This window comes from Cryptomeria japonica, chromosome 5, assembly GCF_030272615.1.
Source record: "Cryptomeria japonica chromosome 5, Sugi_1.0, whole genome shotgun sequence".
In the NCBI taxonomy this organism is placed as follows: Eukaryota; Viridiplantae; Streptophyta; class Pinopsida; order Cupressales; family Cupressaceae; genus Cryptomeria; species Cryptomeria japonica.
This window is the reverse complement of record NC_081409.1, coordinates 435791594-435812043: the sequence shown is the minus strand read 5'-3', so window position 1 is coordinate 435812043 and position 20450 is coordinate 435791594. Positions and strand designations below refer to the sequence as shown.

The 20450-nt window shown below is 36.0% G+C and overlaps 1 protein-coding gene across 4 annotated transcripts; it reads left to right on the top strand.

Annotated features, from left to right (window-relative positions):
• Positions 1-11528: 11528 nt before the first annotated feature.
• On the top strand, positions 11529-15220 carry LOC131060538 (pentatricopeptide repeat-containing protein At4g13650). 4 transcript variants are annotated; one of them, XM_057993797.2, is made up of 3 exons: positions 11530-13594; positions 13763-14623; positions 14822-15220. In XM_057993797.2, exons 1-2 carry the CDS (start codon positions 11968-11970, stop codon positions 14323-14325), a joined length of 2190 nt encoding a protein of 729 aa, XP_057849780.2. In that variant the 5' UTR covers positions 11530-11967; the 3' UTR covers positions 14326-14623; positions 14822-15220. The 4 variants fall into 4 exon arrangements, with proteins under 4 accessions (XP_057849787.2, XP_057849796.2, XP_057849780.2 ...); XM_057993804.2 differs by lacking the exon at positions 14822-15220 and having other exon boundaries at positions 11529-13842; positions 14076-14162; XM_057993813.2 differs by lacking the exon at positions 14822-15220 and having other exon boundaries at positions 11529-13594; positions 13689-13888.
• Positions 15221-20450: the final 5230 nt, after the last annotated feature.

Genomic DNA, 20450 nt, shown 5'->3' with positions numbered 1-20450 from the left:
TATATAGGCTTATAGTGGGCCATCAGGTGTTTCAAATTTCAATAGTCTCATCAGGATCAAAGGTAATGCATATTGCATAGGTCCTTAGGAGGTGCAGGTTTATCAATAAGATTCACCACATTATTAGACTCAAGGCCAAGGTCATTAGAAGAAAATTCAAGATTCTAGACTCAATTAGAGAACATGATTAGACTCAATTAGATCAACGGCTGAGGGTGGATTTTTCATAGAGGCTATAAACTTTGTTGTAAATACAATCATATAATTTTTTTATAGTCTTTATTTGTTTATTAAATTAATTTGAATTAAATTAAATTAAAATTCACATTAAACTAAATTTATGTTGAACTTTTATATATATTTTTAGTCTTTATTTATTTATTAAATTAAATTAAATTAAAATTTATATTACACTAAATTTATGTTGAACTTTTATATATATTTTTAAACTATTTTTTAAAATTATATATCATAAACATATTTTCAAAGAATTTTGCTAAACTTTAAATTAATATTTTAGATTTAATATTGAATGTTTTCTTTTTTATATTAAACTTTTACCTTTCAAATTGTATATCAAAATTTATATTTTTATTTAGTTATTTTTTTATTCTAGAAACTAAGTTTCATGTTCTATACTATTTTTGAATTTCAAATTTTTACAAATAATATTAACATTATATTTAATAGTTATCTCAAACTATTGCACATCTTTAAATGTCTCTTATTATGGGACCCACGACATCTGACAATAGGTACCATCGTCCATTGGATGAGCAAAGAATAACGGCTTAGGGTGGATTTCGGCCCGAATGTGGGAAGTGAACACATTTGTGAGAACTTCACCCAGAATTGAACATTTTAAATTTAATTAAATATAATTAAGTCTATAAAGTTTTTTTTCGGGCAGAAGTTTAAAATGATTAAACAAACTTAAAAAACAGTCTCAAAAAGTGACTCGAGTGTGGTGACGTGCCCGAAAAATGGCAGAAGTCATGGGACCCACGACATCTGACAACAGGTACCATCGTCCGTTGGATGAGCAAAGATCAACGGCTTAGGGTGGATTTTGGCCCAAATGTGGGAAGTGAACACATTTGTGAGAACTTCACCCAGAATTGAACGTTTTAAATTTAATTAAATATAATTAAGTCTATAAATCTCTTTTTCAGGTGGAAGTTTAAAATAATTAAACAGACTTAAAAACAGTCTCGAAAAGTGACTCGAGTGTGGTGACGTGCTCGAAAAATGGCAGAAGTCATGGGACCCACGACATCTGACAACAAGTACCATCATCTGTTGGATGAGAAAAGATCAATGGCTTAGGGTGGATTTCGGCCTGAATGTGGGAAGTGAACACATTTGTGAGAACTTCACCCAGAATTAAACATTTTAAATTTAATTAAATATAATTAAGTCTATAAAGCTCTTTTTCGGGCGGGAGTTTAAAATGATTAAACAGACTTAAAAAACAATCCCAAAAAGTGACTCGAGTGTGGTGGCGTGCCCGAAAAATGGCAGATTTCATGGGACCCACGACATCTGACAACAAGTACCATTGTCCGTTGGATGAGCAAAGATCAATGACTTAGGGTGGATTTCAGCCCGGATGTGGGAAGTGAACACATTTGTGAGAACTTCGCCCGGAATTGAATGTTATACATTTAATGTCCTCAGAATTTAGATTGAAGTAATACTAATGAATGTTTTGTCCTTTGGCGACGAATAGATATTAATAATAATTAATAAAATTACAACATGATTCTAGATATTTTGCCCTAAGTATTACTTTTGTACTTTTCAGAGTTTTCAAAATAAGTGACTCATAAATCATAATCGTATTTCATTTCATGGACAAACCAGTAAATCAAGGGAGATTCAGAAAAAGCTACTAGATTGAGGAATGCAAGTTGCAACAGAGACTGTCTGCGCCAATCTAGTGAAATAGAAAATTCGGGTAAAATCTAGAACACATACCGCCTTTTTTAAATTTTTTTAATCTCATGGTCCAATTTGAGGGTTGGCATTTTTAGGTTTGTATCTAGCATTATTTTGAATTATTAACAATAATAGCAATGGGGAAAATGGGAAGCAGTAGTTCAACAGGAAGCCAAGTGAAAAAAAATGTACCTAACCGAACTAGTTAAAACATCAGGTTTCACTGATGAATACCATGATATTTATGACCCTGCTATCCATGGTGAAAAGTGTATCATAGATATTAGATATGCATTGACTAAGGCGACAGATCCATCCAGGGTAAAATTTACTGTTTTCAACTCAATGTGAAAACTAAGAACAAATAAAATCACATCGTGGGATGTTGGATTAGGAAGCATGGTGTTACCTGAAGTATTCCTTTGCCTTGATTTTGTCATGCTTTGTGCCAAAAAATATGATGAAGATAAAAAAGAAATTGTCAATAAAAATACAAAAGAGGAAATTTTATCCATAAACGTGGGAGAATTTGCTCGTTTGTTGAACCTAGGGTTTGAAGCACAAAACTCAAATGTCCAAATTGACCTAGGAAAGTTGGCAGATAATTATGAGAGTCTCGATCCAAGTCTCAGAGATTCATTTATCAAAGATCTAATAAAGTGTGGTACTCAGTTGGATCATAATCATAAGCCTCCTTATGATTCTAACATTTTTGTTCCATGGGTTGGGGATACTATTTCCTTGCTGTCATTTTGCCTGGGATTGGAAAATGATAGGGAAGTGGGTGCAAGTCTTCTTGAAATGATTTTTAATATCCATTGTGTGGGTCAGCCAATAAGATATAATTTTATTGAGCACATTGTTCAATCCATGCAAAAACAATTACTAATTATCAAAAAAGGTTCCTGTAAGACATTTAGGTTCTCATCCTACTTGTGCTATCTCCTTCTATCCAAGTATCGTACAATATTCGAGACCAACAATCTTCAAATTGTGAACTATAAGATTGATGAGAAGACTCAGAACAGAACAAAGTGTCCAATATATGAATGGACACCAAAGATAAGGATGCATGATAACAAAAAGAACTACAACCATTTTGTAGACTTCTTTTTGGCACCAATGTATAATGAAATTACAAGCACTCCAATGCCTAGATTGCATGTGTCTTGTAGAGATTGCATTCAACTCGGAAGTCAAATACAATTGGCAGACTGGTTATTCATGGAAGAATTCACTATGTTAAGGTTTTACGGATCAACAATAAAACCATACAGACTTCCAATACATGTGATAGAGAGTGTATTTGCATTGGAATATGTACGACAGTTGGAGAGCACAGATAGGCACTTCCATGGTCAGCAAAAGAAGAGCATATTTCCTTCCTTGCCTTTCTCATGTGGAGGGTTCACATTTGAGAGAAAATCATTCAATGTGGCACATGATTTTTTGACAGTTTTTAGCTTTGGTGATGAGGGTCTCTGGCAGTATGATCCAATCGGTGTAGTTCAAGAAAGGCTTAAGAAAAATGAGAACTCTTCAGCGTTATGTCAACATGAAAGTAAACCATTTCTAGAAAAGCTTAGAAACATGGACTCCGGGGATGAGGTAAAAAAAGAGATGGAGAAAATTGTCACTGACAATAACATTTCAATAGTAGAAATGTCATCACAAATTATGGCATTGCACACACAGAGGACAACAGAGGAGGGCCAGGGCATCCAAAATAGGAGGTCCTATAATTTCTACCAAAAATCTTCTAATCCATCTAACAAATCTATTCCCAAATCAATTTTGCAAGAATGTAAAGAGATTTATTGGACTCAAACCAAAATAAATGATTTTTGGACTATGAGGAAGAATCTCGGTGAACCAAAGACCAGTGCAGAATTTGAGACCATCGACGGGGATGAAGAGTTTAGCAAATTGTGGAATATAGAGCATCCCACAACAACATATGACAGGAGTGAAGATTATGATGAGTATGAGGTTGAGCCCACTCCAACAACTACTACAGTCCCTAAAATATTAGATGGAGTCAATGAGTCCATGAAAGAAAAATATAGCAAAGGGGCAAACATTGTGGAGAAAATGGGTTTTGAAGGTGGTGGTCTAGGTCCCAGTGGAGAAGGCATTTGGTATCCACTTGAGGTACAACTTCCATCGGATTCAAAATCAAAAGCTCATGTTAAACCAGTCATTGGACTTGATTCTTCAAATTCATCATGGAAAGGTACTACTCATTACCCTCAGGGTCCACCTACATTTGTTTCAGGTTAAATCCACAACCACCACCACATCATGGTATTCCCATTGGTGGTGAATCAAGTGCCACTGCCACTGGTGGGGAATCTGGGGATAGTATTCCTATTATTGTTCAGTCAAGTGCCGTTGTGATTGGTGGGGTTGGCATGGGTACTACTACTGATACTAGCTATCTTGGTGTTGGACAAGGGTTACAACAAAATATCTCTCGCAAGAGGCCACTAGTGGTAGATACTCAATCTCATACTATTCAAAATCCTATATCAAGTGCCACTGACACTACAAATCAATCATTTGCAGCTTCAGATCACACACCTCAAAAGATTATGAAAACTACCCATGAAAGTGTTAGTGGGACAAGATCAGGAAAGGTTGTTGGTAATCCTAGTAATGCACTAGTTAAAACCACAGGCATAAGTGGAACTGGAGCCTCTATTATTCCTATGTCACCTTTCAAACATTCAATTGCTTCAACAAGCCCAGATTTTCAATTTTGTGATTACTATGAAAAATTTGAACACACAACAAATGCAAATAAAGAAAAAAAGAGAGCATTTCATAGGGTTGCCCTGACTGAAGTTTTAGACGAACAACCTGCAAGGAACAGGGTATTTCCAACATATGACCCACACAAAGATATTATGGAGTTCATGGTTGTTATGCCCCCAACTAAAGATAAATATTCACCACACATTTAGATAGATCCCTCTGAATTTCAAGTTAGCACCATCCAAATGGATTTTTCCAAAGTACATAATGTGGACAAAATTAGTGTGTCAAAAAGGACTAACGAAGTGGTCTACACTTCATTGCTAAAGGTGGAGAGAGAAAAAATAAATTAGAGAAACAAATAGAAAAGTTACAGGCAGACCTGGCAAACGAAAAATCAAAGAGGAAAGCAGCAGATAACAAGTGCAATGATTTATAGAAAAGGATAAAAAATTTGGGCTCTACAGTAGAAATTGCAGAGCAGGAGAAGATGGATGCAGAATTGAAGGACTTGAGAGAAAAACTAGCTAAAAGCAGTAAAAAAATTGATGAGGAAAGAGTCAGTTTTTTAAAATTATACAAAAGTTATGAGTCTGCTGCTACGGAAATAAGAAATAACAGGACCTATTGGATCATGAGAAAAAAAAAGAAAAACATTTGCAAGAGGAAGTAGAGGAAGAAAGAAAGAAATATGCACAAATGAAAGAAGACCTACACAATGCAAATGATAAAACTTTGGAGGATAGATTGAAAGATAATATGAAAAATACAATGAAGTATATACAAGAAAACATTTGGCGGAAAATAATGTAGAGGAGTGACAAGTTGTCTGAATGGTTTGAATTGAATGAAAGTTTCAGAGTAATTTATATGAAAATCAAAGGGCACTTTGAGAAGAGCATACATGTTTATTCAAAAGAGGATATGACAAAACAGATTCTGCAAGTAGTCTATAGTACTAGTGACAACTACTTGGCATCCAAGGGAATTAAGGGTCGCATTGATGCCATAATTAAGACATCATCTATCATTCAAAAATGCCAGAAACTAAGGGAAACATCAAAAGTTATGGATAAATGTGGCAAAAAGATATTGAAGCTGCAAGAAAAGAAAACTAATTTGATTAAACTTGGTTTGCCTAAGACCACTGACCCATCAAATAAATTCATTGGAAAAAGAAGCTTACAAAAAAAACATGGAGATAAAAATGAAGTCTGATTTAGACTTGCTTCCTAAGGACACAACTCCCCAAAGCTTTTTGGAATTCATCCAACCATTTACAACTCTGAATTCGGTATTGGGTGAAACAATGATGTCAAGTCACTCTTCTAAATATGGAATGTTGACGAAGTTGCAATTAAATTTCCATAGTTTACAAAATATTGACCTTCCATCAGACGAAGAGTGGAGCACCCTACAAAAACTAGCACATAAATCTTAAGAATCATAGTATGTATTGCACAGTTTTCTTCTTTTACTCTTGATTTCAAGTTTTTTATGTTTTTTCAGTTTGGAATTTGACATCACTTGAAATAACTCTGTTTTATGAATAGGAAAAAACCAGCACTCGCTATTGCTAAATTGCTAATCCAGCCTATGAATCTATGATGCACAGTGCAAAACTTCAACCTGTAAATTTGTATTCTCAAATTCTCCCAAGCTTTAACATTTTTGCATTTCTCTATTTCTGATTACTAGGTTTTGGGCACTACTATTATCTATATTTAATTTGTCATGGCGTGAATTAATATTTAATTTTGAACTTTTTTTTTTGAACAGGAGACATCAGACATGTAGCAGTTGTTAAATTGCTAATCCGACCTGTGATGGCCATGTAAATCTATGTTGAGTTTGTGATTTTTATGTTGTGTCTTCACATGTTGCAATTCGACCTGAAGCTATTGTTGCTCCCTTGTTTCTATAAAAGGGAATTCAGGGTCATTTGCAAAGGGTTCTGAAACTTTGTATTGACTTTTGCATGGAATCACACAAACTGGTGTATTACTATTGAATGAATTGTATCATATGACTATATTTTGAAAGAATTAATGAAAATCTAAGTTCTCAAACATGTCTAAATAAACAATAAACATCTCTATATCAACAAACACATTATGGTCTTTTATTATGGTATTTTAAATCTGGAAATAGAAAATTGAAAAATACGATTACAAATCAATATTAAATTCTAATTGCAAAAAGTAATATGCTTTTGTAATATGAATGATGAGATACAATAATAAGATTAATAAATACCAATCTCTTATAGTTGCCATTCATCCTCATCAAATTCAGAGCTTTCTTGATTCTTGTATGTGGTTTCTTCACTCTAAGTCTGCATACCTTCGTTGAACTACATCTCAATGCTACCAGTAGGTCCAATACATGAGTCAATAGTCCCACTAGCACTTTGGTTTGAAGTGTTGCCCAAACCTCTTCTTTCACATTTGGACCTCCAGATTTGTTGTGCCCTATCATAAGGAAAAGTGTGGACATCATACCTAGATGTATAGAGCCTCAAACAATTTTACAATTTTTTGTCTAGTTTGTTTCTTATCTTTGATTTTAGGAACCTCAAAGCACTGAAAACTCTCTCATCTTCCACCAAACCCAATATCATGGTAAGACATAAATCAAAAAGCTTCAAATATTCTAGCATTGAATCACGTAACGCTGCATTCTCAACTATATATTTCCAAAGCCTTGTTACTGATCCCTCTTCGCGGGGGTTCTCCATTTTTCCATATTGTTCTCTCATAGTGTATGCAAAACGAGATGATTGCTCTTGAAGACGAGTTTCCTCTAATATTCCATTTATAGTTACTCCATTCAATTCTCTGGATATGTAAAATTGTTTTATCAAAGTCAGTAGCTTACTTTGAAAATCTGCTGCACTGTTGAGGCTCCAATATTGAGGAAACACAATATACATGGCTTCGAGTAGGTTATCAGGAGGGAATCTACTTCTAATTTGTGAGGGAAGATCATACGCAATTTTCTTCATAGAAGTAGTTACAGTCTCAACAATCTAGTCGAAATCTTCCCTTGTAACTCTTGCTAGTTGCTTCCTGGGGCACTTTCCTAGTTCCTTGGGGTCGATCGTGGCATAGAAGTGCATTGGTATCTCAACTCCCCGTACATTGGCACATACCTCCCCGTTTGCACTGATTTGTAAAAAGTTATCAGGATTGTTCAAATCTGTGAGTGTCTGCCACTTAACAAATTTTTCATTAGATAGTGTTGGTTGATTTCGATAGAGATTGTCGAGGGTCATGCATGTCATCTTACATAGCGTAGCATATTCTGCAATATAAAAAGCTCTTTTTTGGGTAGCCTTCATAATATTCCTCATTTCCTCTAGCATGGGTAGAATAGCTGCTAAAGTTAAGACTGTCTCTAGATTACTTAACCTCCGAAGAAGGTCAAGAAATTTTAGTTGATTTGATTCGTCACGAGTTGTGTGAAATAGTCCAATCAAGGATGGATATTCTGAAAAAACTCGATGCATTGGACCATCCAAATAGATCCATCTGGTATCATTATCCTTGAGAAGCTTGTTCCCATCAGTTATTCCATTAGCAAAGTGTTGAAATTCAATAAATCGCTTGGGGCTTCGACAGAAGTGTGAGTAGAGCTCTCTGATTAAAATTTCAAATTTTTTTACCAAAGCAAATTTGCTCACAATTCCAAAAGCTAGATTCATTCTGTGAGCCATGCAGTGAATTGCAGTAATGTACGGTGCAAATGAAGTTTCAATCTTTGTACAAAGACCATTCCCGTGACCTTGCATTACTGAAGCTCCATTTGCTCCAACACAAACCAATTTTTTGGCAACCGTCATGTCATCCATACCTCCATATTCAATTAAACTTCTCTTTACTAGTTGAAATAAATTTTCTGCTGTGGCACTCTCCTTCATTTTAGCAACAGATAGTAGATGAGGTTGATGGGTATGATTCTCTATAGTATAAACATGCATGCATACCCATGAAGTATTGTCTACTGTCGTAACTTTGTCTAAAGAAAATGCAATAAAGTTTGACTCTCATATTTTTTCCTTTACATCTTCTTTTTCAACCTTAGCAAGACAACTTGCCCATTCCCATCCACTATTTACTGACCAGTGTCTATTAGGATGGTTAGGAACTTTCAAAAAGTGTAATAAACCACTAATTGATGGGAAATCTATCATAGCACACCCCCTACTCAAAATATAAAAAACAACGCTTAACTTCCCAGTTGTTCTATTTGCATTGTTTTTCTAAAACTAGCTTCAATAGAACATTTAACTTCAACAGGCTTCATCTGTATTTTCTCATGAAAATAATACTCTTCGGCATTCCTCACATGCTTACATTCCTCCTTTGTTTTCCATCTTATCACTGATTTTTCAACTTCGTCTATCATTTATTTTTCATATACTTTACCCATATGCTTTTCTATGGTGTCAAATTTTAGCTGCAACCTAATTTCCTTGTTATGTTTCCAAGTGCAAATATTACACCTCCATTCTATTGGAGGCTCGCCTTCAATTGGATTCTCCACTAGTTCAATGAATGGATACTTTGATGTCCAATTAATTTAAAAATTCCTCACTGACATATCCCACTCCTGATCCTTTTTTGATTGTGGTTCATCCTTTTTTGATCTGGCTTTTCTTTTCCCCTTCCATGCATTATCATCAATGGCATTATCACCCAAGTCGATTATATCATTCTGGCTAACTTGGGCATCTACCAGATAATCTTCTTCAAGATCATCCTGATCTGAGATATCAGGTTTGCCGTCATCTTCAACATGCGGTGTAGGTTGCGAATTTTGTACTTGTACTTGTGATGATGTACCTTCCTGATTTTCACCACAATCTTTTCCAAAGCCAAAGTACGAAGACAACGTTCTGCTTTTTGTTGGCCTCTCATGGCCTTCCCCACATTCAGGTTTCCTACCCTTCTTCCTGTTCGACATCTCCAATGAAATAAAGGCTGCCAAAAAAATATCAATTTGTTGAAGAAGCAATAATAGACTATAAAGTATAATATATGTTTCATTGGCCCTACGACCTACAATCTAGATGCCTGAGGTCTGAATGTCCCGGCTGACCACTTGGCACTAATGGGTCGCCACTGAATAAAAATGAACTCAACAGTGCAAACAAATATAGATAAATTCAAAATAACATTATAACACTTCAAAAATATGATCGCTCACCTTTAGGTCACTAGCAGTCGCCAATGCAGTCAACAACAATGATTTTCCTTAGTCTAAACTTCACTATTGATCAGAATTCAGAGCCTAGAACCCACCAGATTGTGTAGAGATAGATTTGATCTTTGCATGTATTTATACCAATCCTTATATGGCGAATTCCGCAAGAATTTTATATGGTATACAAATATTTGATGAATCCCACGTAACTATAACACAACTTATGTAATTTTCGAGGCGATTATGGGTCGTCCAAATAATTGGCAAATACAATATAGTTGGTGAAAGTTGGGGTGAATGGAGACACGCGTCAACAAAATGTTGGGCGAATTGGGTCCTCCTAGCTAACAAATCTTCACATGCCTATAGATGAATTATGACCGTCTATTAAGGCAACCTCGGAGAGTGTAGGCGAAAAAATTAAATTTACCGTGTGTCCACTGTATATTGTATTGGCAAAATTCTCGCATAGAAATATTTAATTACATAAAACATATGGCGATCAGGTCATGAATTTGACGGAAATTGATAATGTTCTGGCGACATGGCCACCCCCAGTCGGTACAAAATATTCACCATTTCCCAGGTTGCCAACGTGAAAAATTTGCCATTGGCGAATATTCGCCACTAAAGTAATCTCTGATCATGTTAGGGGTTACTCATCTTCTCATTTGTTTGTCATGCTTGTGAAATCATGTCGGTGCATTGACAAAGTGTTCTATGAGTGTTGGGTAGTGTCATAGCAACTCTAGTGCATGAGTGTGCATTGTTGTTTGGGTTGTTATTGATAAACACAAATTTTGTTTTGCCCATTTGTTAATTGCTAATGTCCTAGGTTCATTATTGGGTATTATAATTAGAATAATTTGATCCCTAATTTAGGATAGGAATAATCTTCCCTCTCTAGCCTAATAGATTAGCATTGTAGAGTGATAAAAAAAGAGAGCAAAAATTGTAATTTTTCTCATTTTTGCCATGTAGTTTTTTAGGGAAATTCTTCCAATGCCATAGGCTTCTTGTATTTGTGTCTTAAGGGGAATTTTAGTTAGCTTTTAGAAATGTTTTTTAATTATAAAGAGTCTCATGTTCATTTGTAGTTATATTTGCCTATTTAAACTCAAGCTCATTGAATCTTGTATACAATTTTACTTTTCAATTTCTTTGTTTTAAGCTCTAGGGGAACCCCGTCTATATGTTCAAGAATTTACTAGTTTTTATGTTATTTTGCAAAATCGAATTTGAAATTATTCTAATTCCACTACTAAAAATTGTTCATAGGTGAGTTCTCCATATTTTCATTATTACTTTCAAATAATTCTTATTGATTAAATTGAATCTATTATAAATTATATGAAAAATTAATTGATAAATATTTATTTTGATACATCACCTTAATTGATTTTTTCCCACATCTACTTCTCATATTTCTTCCCTTTTTAATACTATGATTAGATCTAAAAACTAGACTAAATAAAGAATTATATTTTGAATCCTAAAATTTTAACATCAACAATATTTGAAGACATACATGGGATGCTGTTTGAAAGTTGCCCTTGAAAAATTATCACTCACTCCAATTTGATATTTTATCGCTATTGTTAGTAAAAGTAAGCTCGGGTGGGGCTTCGGCCCTAGCTCGCCCAGTCATGGATCGCAACTTAAGGCGTGGGTATGCTCCCCATGATCTTGAGTTCGAGTCCCGGATTGTGTTAACTCTGTACACACTAGAGGATTAGTCTCGCTTTGACAAGGACACCTCCTGCTTTGATAACATGGTTAACTGGAAAAGCCTCCAATACCTTCTTCTGCAGCATCCTCAAAATATGGGCAAATTCCACTCCATTGGACAGCTACCTAATAGTAAAACCAAAACTTACATATGCACTGATAATGATGACGTTCCGCGAAATCCTATTAATATATTCAACCTGAAAGACATTCAATCTAATTCAGAATTCGAAAGCAAAATTGTGGCCAAATGCCTTGTTGCAGATTTCCACAAAGGAGTACTTAGCTGCAGAAGTGTTCACCGGCATTTTCACTGCCAAGTATGTATGTAGACTGATTCATATGGACATATTACCACGTTTGAGAAATCGGAATATAATGATATTTTGTTGTGGCAAAATGAATAAAAACACATGTTATAACTGTATCAATAATTCGATCCCAGAGGGGAAACAAATCCATTCTCAAACCACTGCGCGGGCATTTGTAGTTTCCACAATTTCTCTTCAACAAAATACACTTATCAACATGTATGATAAATGCGGAAATTGCATGGATGCTCGCAAAGTGTTTGACAAAATGACTGAACCAAACGTGTTCTCATGGAATATGATACTCGCAGCTTACCGAAGACACCGGCTACCTCAAGAGGTATTGACACTTTTCCGTCAAATGCAACAAACAGATGTCCAATCTGATCAGTTTACCTTTTCAAGTATCCTGCCCGTATGTGCCAGTACGGGAACTATAGAATATGGCATGGAGATCCATAAAAGAATAATAGAAAATGGGTTTTTATCAGATATTGTAGTTGTGAATGCCTTGATAGACATGTATGCAAAATGTGGAAGCATACGAAAGGCACGCAAGTCGTTTGACAAAATGCCTCAACAAAATGTGATATCATGGAATGCAATCATTGCTGGATATGCACAGCATGGACTTGTTGAAGAAGCTTTAGAGACTTTTAAGCAAATGCAATTAGCAGGTGTAAAGCCAGATTCGGCAACCTTTGCCAGCATTCTCACAGTGTGTGCCAAAATGGGGGCTTTGGAACATGGTATGGAGATCCATCTTAGAGTAGTGGAAAGTAGATTTCTGTCAGATACTATAGTTGCTAATACCCTGATAGCAATGTATGCAAAATGTGGAAGCATACAAAAAGCCAACGGATTGTTTAACAAAATGCCTCAACGAAATGTGGTTTCATGGAATGCAATAATTGCCGGATATGCACAAAACTGGCTTACTGAAAATGCCTTGGAGATTTTCAAACAAATGTATTTGACAGGTGTAAAGCCAAACTCGGCAACTTTTGCCAGTATCCTTACAGTTTGTGCCAAAATGGGAGCTTTGGAACATGGTATGGAAATTCATGAAAAAACAATGGAAAGTGGATTTTTTTCAGATGTTGTAGTTGTGAATACCCTGATAGCCATGTACGCAAAATGTGGAAGCATACAGAAGGCATACAAATTGTTTGAAAAAATGCCTGAACCGGATGTGGTATCCTGGTCTGCTATTATTGCTGCATATGCACAAAGTGGGCTTGTCGAAAAAGGCTTGGAGACTTTTAAGAAAATGCATTTAGCCGGTGTCAATCCAAACTCAGCAAGCTTTGCTAGCATCCTCCTAGCATGTGCCAAAATGGAAGCTTTGGAACAAGGGATGGAGATCCATCAAAAAGTTATCGAAAGTGGATATTTGTTAGATGTTGTAGTTGTGACTGCCTTGATAGACACGTACACTAAATGTAGAAGAATACATAAGGCACTTCGATTGTTTGGCAAAATGCCTCAACGAAATGTGGTCTCCTGGAATGCACTGATTGGGGGATATGCCCAAAATGGGCTTGTTGAAAATGTCTTCAATATTTATAAGCAAATGCATTTGGCAGGTGTAAATTCAGACTCTTCAACCTTTGCCACTGTCCTCCCAGTTTGTGCCAAATTTGGAGCTTTCGAACAGGGTAAGCAGATCCATCTAAAAATTGTTGAAAGTGGATTTTTGTCAAAAGTTATAGTTGCAAATGCCTTGATAGACATGTATGCAAAATGTGGCAGCCTACAGAAAGCACGGAAATTGTTTGATCAAATGCATTATCCTGATGTAGTCTCATGGACTGCGATTATCGCAGGATATGCAATGCATGGCTATAGAAACGATGTTCTCAAACTCTTTGAACAAATGAAACACTCTGGAACCAATCCTGACCATGTAAGCATTGTTTGTGTTTTGTTTGCATGTAGCCATGCAGGCTTAGTTGACGAGGGCTGTAGATACTTCAATCACATGAATGATTCTTATTGCATTATGCCTACAGTGGATCATTATGTATGCATGGTTGACCTTCTTGGCCGTGCGGGCTATCTTGAAGATGCCCTGAACTTTATCATCAAAATGCCGATAAAACCTAATGTGGTTTGGATGTGTTTGCTTGCCGGTTGCAGATCACATAAGCATATAGGACTAGGAGAATACACAGCAGCTTTCCTTTATGAGTTGTATCCTAAAATTGCAGCACCTTATGTTCTTCTGTCAAACATCTATGCAGAATTGGGCAGGTGGGGTGATGTTCAAAAGCTAAGGACAATGATGAAAGATAGACAAATTAAAAAGACACCTGGATGTAGTTGGATTGAAGTCCATAAAATGGTACATGCTTTTTGTGTAGGAGACAGATCCCACCCACAAATATAGGAGAGCTATGCAAAGTTAGAGAAGTTGAGTTGGGAGATGAATGCCATAGGGTATATTCCAGATACAAAGCTGTATAGAATCATGTCGAGAAGTGGAAGGAATTGATCCATTGCCACGATAGTCAGGAGTTGGCAATTGCATTTGCATTGTTTAATACATCCCCTTGAACAACTATTGCAGTATGCAAGAACCTTCAAGTAGGTGCTGATAACCACACTACGACAAAGTTTAGCTCCAAGTGGACAATGCTCTTCTGACAAAAATGTGTTACAAGGCGTACAATCTCAGATTTGCAGGGGTAAGAACAAATTGGGTTTTATTTTCAGCTTTTGAAAAAGTGTTATTTCTAAGTGTTTGTAGAGCTAGACCATGCTGTTGGTTTGATTCAATCGTATGGTATAGTATGCATCACTGCCTAGATATATTGTTGGGGAATTTGTTGAAGTTCATTTTTATAACAACTATGTAAGAGTCACAACATTGAACTGCTTTCCAGGAAGCCTGTACAGCATTGGAGTAAAAAGCTGGAGGAAGAGGCAGGAGAATGAGATGTGAAAGGATTGGAATCTTTCAAGGAATGCAAAGCCTCTCAGCCAGTAAGAAACATTAGTGAATGGCTTACAATGAAATCGGTGACGAGAATGTTTCTTGACATTTTACTCCTATTTTTGTCACTTGTATGGTCTTTTTGTGCGGATTAGCTCTATTATTCATTTGCCTATGCTCTGCCATCCATTCGAGCTAAGTTATATGTACCAAGTTATATATGCAAGTTTATAATTACCCACGTGGATTTCTGTTTCCAATATGGTTGGAGATTTCCAGTGAGGCTTCACAAACCAATTGTTTACTTGGATTGTTAGTCTGTTTATTACAATCACAATCTCTTTCGTCATTTGATTTGGAAAGCTGTTGCTATCTTATCACGGTTTTGTCGTTTAGGTTTATAGAGTTATTAGAATTTATATATGTAGGAGTAATTTTACATATAATTGTACTAGCAAATAGATTTTTTTTATATAACCGTACTAGCAAAAATGTATGCCACTAGAAAAATTGCATAGGGAGATTATCAAATATAATTAGCTAGAGAAGAATACAACATGTATATGTAAGTTGAACTACAGTTTTTTGTCATTGTATTTGCATATATGTACGACAGTAGAAAAGATGCATATTGATTTTCATAAGGTGATAATATCATTGGGAGAACAGGATTTGCAGGTTACCCTCACGAAACTAAATAGGATATGGCCCTGAAGTAGCTAATTGTTCTATGAATAACAAAGACAAGTGTGGATTTGAGTGATTCGAAGCCCGAGATTTCAGCCTCTATTCACAAATCATCTTTTACCAATACACGGCACTCAAATTAAGCTGGAGACTAGCAAAATCTAATTGAAAGGATAGAATGAATTCTGATACCATAGTTTTGGGAAGGAAACCATCTCTATGGAATCTGAAGATAAAACCCAAAATGCTGATGCTAATGGACTTGTTGAAAAATAATATATACTAGACCAACGTTAAGCAAATCTAGACTAGGTGATTGCTATTAATGAGACCAAAATTTGTTGAGGCATTCTGTCAAACTATTTGGGAGCCTTATGTAGATAACCATATTTTGCCTACAGGTCTATCAGGGCAGAGACAACAACATATGACTAAGAGTTACTTTCAATTTTAATTCGAGGATCAACTTTCTCTCTTGTAAAGCACCTAGTTGGTACATGCTGGGAGTATAGATTTTACACCTGCCAACTTTTTATTCCCTACTGATCTCAACACTTTTCAACAAGCTCATTCTGTATAATTGACAATGAACAAAGTTCGTGGAATCCCTTATTTCGCATATCCCTGAACAAAGTATCACAGTCCCTGAAACCACCCATCCACATTTGCAGAGTTGATGAAAAGATAATACCCATTTGGATATTATTGAAGTTGTGGCTGAGATATCTGCCACTGTTGTGGCAACTACGTAGATTACTTTTGTTGGGCTGGGAGTTGGGACAATTACAGCACATCATGCTGGTCATTTTATAAGTATGGCATCCAGAAAGTAATCTCCGCACTGAGAGATCTTCATTCTTCTTCATCGATAAACAATTCTATTCCTAATCTTCTTTCATTATTTGGACTCTGAGTGCTTAGCTCTGAAAATTTCTACTCCAAACTAAAATCCGTTCATTGTTTTCATACATACTGAACCCAGATGCAGGTGGTGTTGACATGGTTCTTCTAATAAACTCTAGGAAGGACTTGATCTAAATTCTAGTGGGTGCTGCATACTGCCATCACTTGCACACATATATATCACGACAATCTCCATCACTCAAAGATTGCCTTTTAATTAATTTTCCTGGATCTGCAAACCCTGATCTGTAGCATTCTAGCAGATGCTAATGAGACTGGTTTCATGCATGACAATGAATCAGCTTGAGCATGCCCAGCAAAAATTGTAGCAAGAGAATGCTTTTTGTTTAAAGGAAATACATTGTGAAGGATAATGAACATAGTTAATGTAATTAGTTATTTATTTATGGGTAGTTGTAGTGTCTATTAGGCAGGTGTTCCATGAGGGGCCATGGAGGATTATTTGGAATCTTTTCCAAAAAAAATAGGAGCTCCTACTTTTTAGGTGTGAAAATTTGAGCGGGTGAAAAAGGGGTGGGGCTAGAAATTGCCCCATTAGCTTTGCCACTTGTCAAATATATTATATTAAGAGTCCACTAGCTTCCTTAAATTGCAGAGCTTAAATTTTTAAGCTGGACTACGCTACAAAATTTATGGGACCAGCAGCTTTAAAATTTTCCTAAAAAATCTCAGCAGCTCCAGCTCTACTTTTTAGGAAGCCCCCCTCCATGGGACTCCAGCCTTAGGGTACTCGAGTTAACAGCTGCAAATCAGCTTTTGTTTTTGATTTGTTGGATGTTGGCAGAGTTGGTGCCTGTTAAGAGCCTTGAGGGGTGGTGATTGATTGTTTAAATGGCGATTCCAAGCAATTCTTACTGATTATTATCATGCTTAGACTACATAAATATTATTAGATAAATGTATTGCTCACCCTAAATGATATAACAGGTTAGTTTAGACATTTGCAAAATACTGCCATAAAATACATGGTGGATATAATTATTTTAGGCAAGACTTATAGATTGGTAATGTACGTGGACTACCTATATGATATTAGAAGATAAATATTTTGCTAACCCTTACTAACATAACAGGGTAACTTAGACATCTACAAAATACCACCATAAAATACATGGTGGATATTATGGGCTCAGAGATGGGCATGAGTCATGATAATCAATTATTGATATCGAAAAAGAAATAAAGTAATTTATTTTCTATTGTTTTTGGTTAATCAATTACTTAAAGCAATTGACACACTGTTGATGACTCCCTCTTGGATGATGGTTTGCCTTCTACTTTTGGTGTGGCCTCCTTAGGCCACATGGATCCTTCTCCACCTCTTTCTATTGGTGGGCCCCCTCTATACTAGTGGAACCTTTTCCATCTGTTGCCCCTATTCCATTCTGGCCTTCGGAGGAGGTTTTGCGACCTGGTCAATAACTACTCTTGGTGTTGGCAGTCTCTGTTGGTATTTTGGTATGGTTTTGTCATTGATGTCAACACCTACTAAACTCTTATCAACTCTGGCACTTTGGAGATCCAACAACATTCACCGGCAAGCAAGTAACTATTGCACAGTTACTGGTATCTGGTACACCGACAAGATATAATGATCACCGGCACTTGGAATGGCATGGAAGACACATGGTTATGTCGAAGACATCGTTTGGACATCTTGTACTGAAGTTTTGTTCAATGGTATATTCATAGTTGCATATTTGCTGTTACCGACAAATAGGTCTAGGGTTACACCGACAGGTTTATCTTTTCCAGATCAACATGGCACGCTATGAAGATGATTAATTATTGTTGTAAATGCATTAAGCCGACATGTTCAATCGGTTATTGCATCGGATATTGTATTATTTGTAAAATGTTTTTATTGTAATATCTTGTAGAGCCGACCTACTAAAATTGGTTTTAGGTTATGGTATAAATGTAAGATCTTATTTGTAAGATCAAATGTGGAATGCGAAAAAGGATTGTGTGAAGGTATATGCGAGATTAAGTAGAGATATACAGGTAGACATCATTTGAAGATTGAAGGAGGGTTTTTGTGAAAGCATATCAGCATTACATCGGTACTGAATCCAGCATATGAAGATGCTATTTTGTGCAGTACATTCTTATTGGATTTAACCATCCAACTGTAGTCAGTGTGACTCCCATTTTGTGATTGAGTAGTGAGCTCTAGGTTGTTGGCCTTTCTGCATGTGCAGACCCCATTTATGTACACTTACTATTTGCAGTAGTATCATCTGATTGTGGGTAAGGTTTCCCACCGCGGTTTTTCCCCTTACAGGGTTTCCACGTACAAATATTGGTGTTATGTGTTGTGGATGACTTTGTGTTTATGTTTCATGCACTAATCCTTACTGGTATAGCAATTAACTGTTATAACTGTCTACCGACATACTTAACTGGTTTACCGGTATTAAGCATTAAGTTAGTTAAATTGTGTTTGGTTTAAATTTATTTGACAACTGATTCACCCCCCCCTCTCACTTGTCTCTGGGACCTAACAATTGGTATCGGAGCTTAGTCCTCTTTTGCAGAAGTTTAATAGCTTGAGGAGATCCAATGTCTACTAATTATTTCAGGAAGGACAGTCCTAAACTTGATGGAACCAACTATGGCATATGGAAGATCAGAATGGAGACACATCTAAATTGCATTTGAAAAGACATCTGGGAAGTTACAAAGAATGGTTATACTACTGCTGTACAAGTTCAGCCCAGTCCAACTAACTTGACAAAAGATGAGGAAAATGATTGCAAAGCAAGATAAACACTTTTGAGCGCATTATCAGATCAACAAATCATGGGACTATCAGATAGGTCTACTGCTAAAGCTATTTGGGATCATTTGGAAACACTGAATGAAGGAGATTCCATAGTCAAAATTGCAAAACTTGAAAGCTTCCGAGTCAGGTATGAACATCTGAAAATGGAAGAAGATGAAAGGATTTCTGCTTTTATGGAAAGAGTAAATGAAATTGTTTTGGGTATTAAATGTTGTGGAGGAACCTTAAGTGAGCATGAAATTGTTTCAAAAGTTTTAAGAGGATTGCCACCGGCATATAAAATGAAAGTCACTGCTATAAATGAGTTAAGAATAATGCCTAATACATAAGTTACTAGGGATACATTGATTGGGAAACTTTCAGCTTTTGAAATTGAAGAATTTGGTCTTGTTGCTACTATAAAGACAGATTTGGCCTTTAAAGCATCAACATCATCTGCTCCATCATTTGACAAATCTGATTGGAAAACTTTTTATGCAAGAGAACTTGAAGAAAGTAGGAAAGAAAATGAAGAACTTGAAGAACTTGAAGCACTATTTGCAAGGAAAATGCCTAAAGGTCCAGTTGGAAGTAAGTATGAAGGTAAAGCACCCTTCAAATGTTTTAACTGCAATAAGATTGGTCATATGGCTTCAAGATGCCTTGATAGACATGCTAGACTAAGAGAAGAAGCTAGAAGAACATATAAGTCTAACCTTGAATATCAGAGATACAAATTTAAGAAGAATAAAGACAAATCTTGTTACATTGCTGATGAAGGTGTGACTGATGATTCTGATGAAGATCTGACAGACAATGGATGAGTTTTTGTTGCTATAACAGAAGATCAACCGGCACCTACTGCTCAACCGGTAGTACAGGCCCTGGCAGCTAAAGTTGAAGTAAAGGATGAATGGATCATTGATTCAGGATGCTCACATCATATGACAGGAGACAAAGGTAAATTCTTGAACTTTCAAGAATACAATGGAGGCTTAGTGAGATTTGGAGATGACAAAGCTTGTTCAATCAAAGGTAAGGGTTCAATATCTCTTGATGGTAAGCATAACACTGACAATGTCTACTATGTTGAAGGATTAAAACATAATCTTTTGAGTGTTGGTCAATTAGTTGAGAAAGGATTCCAGTTACAATTTAAAAATGGAAAATGCAAAATCATAAATAGATCTGGTTTGGAAATTGC

Bases quoted from the DNA above. Each gene is read 5' to 3' on its own strand.
- LOC131060538 (XM_057993792.2), top strand. From the start codon at position 11,968: ATGGACATATTACCACGTTTGAGAAATCGGAATATAATGATATTTTGT.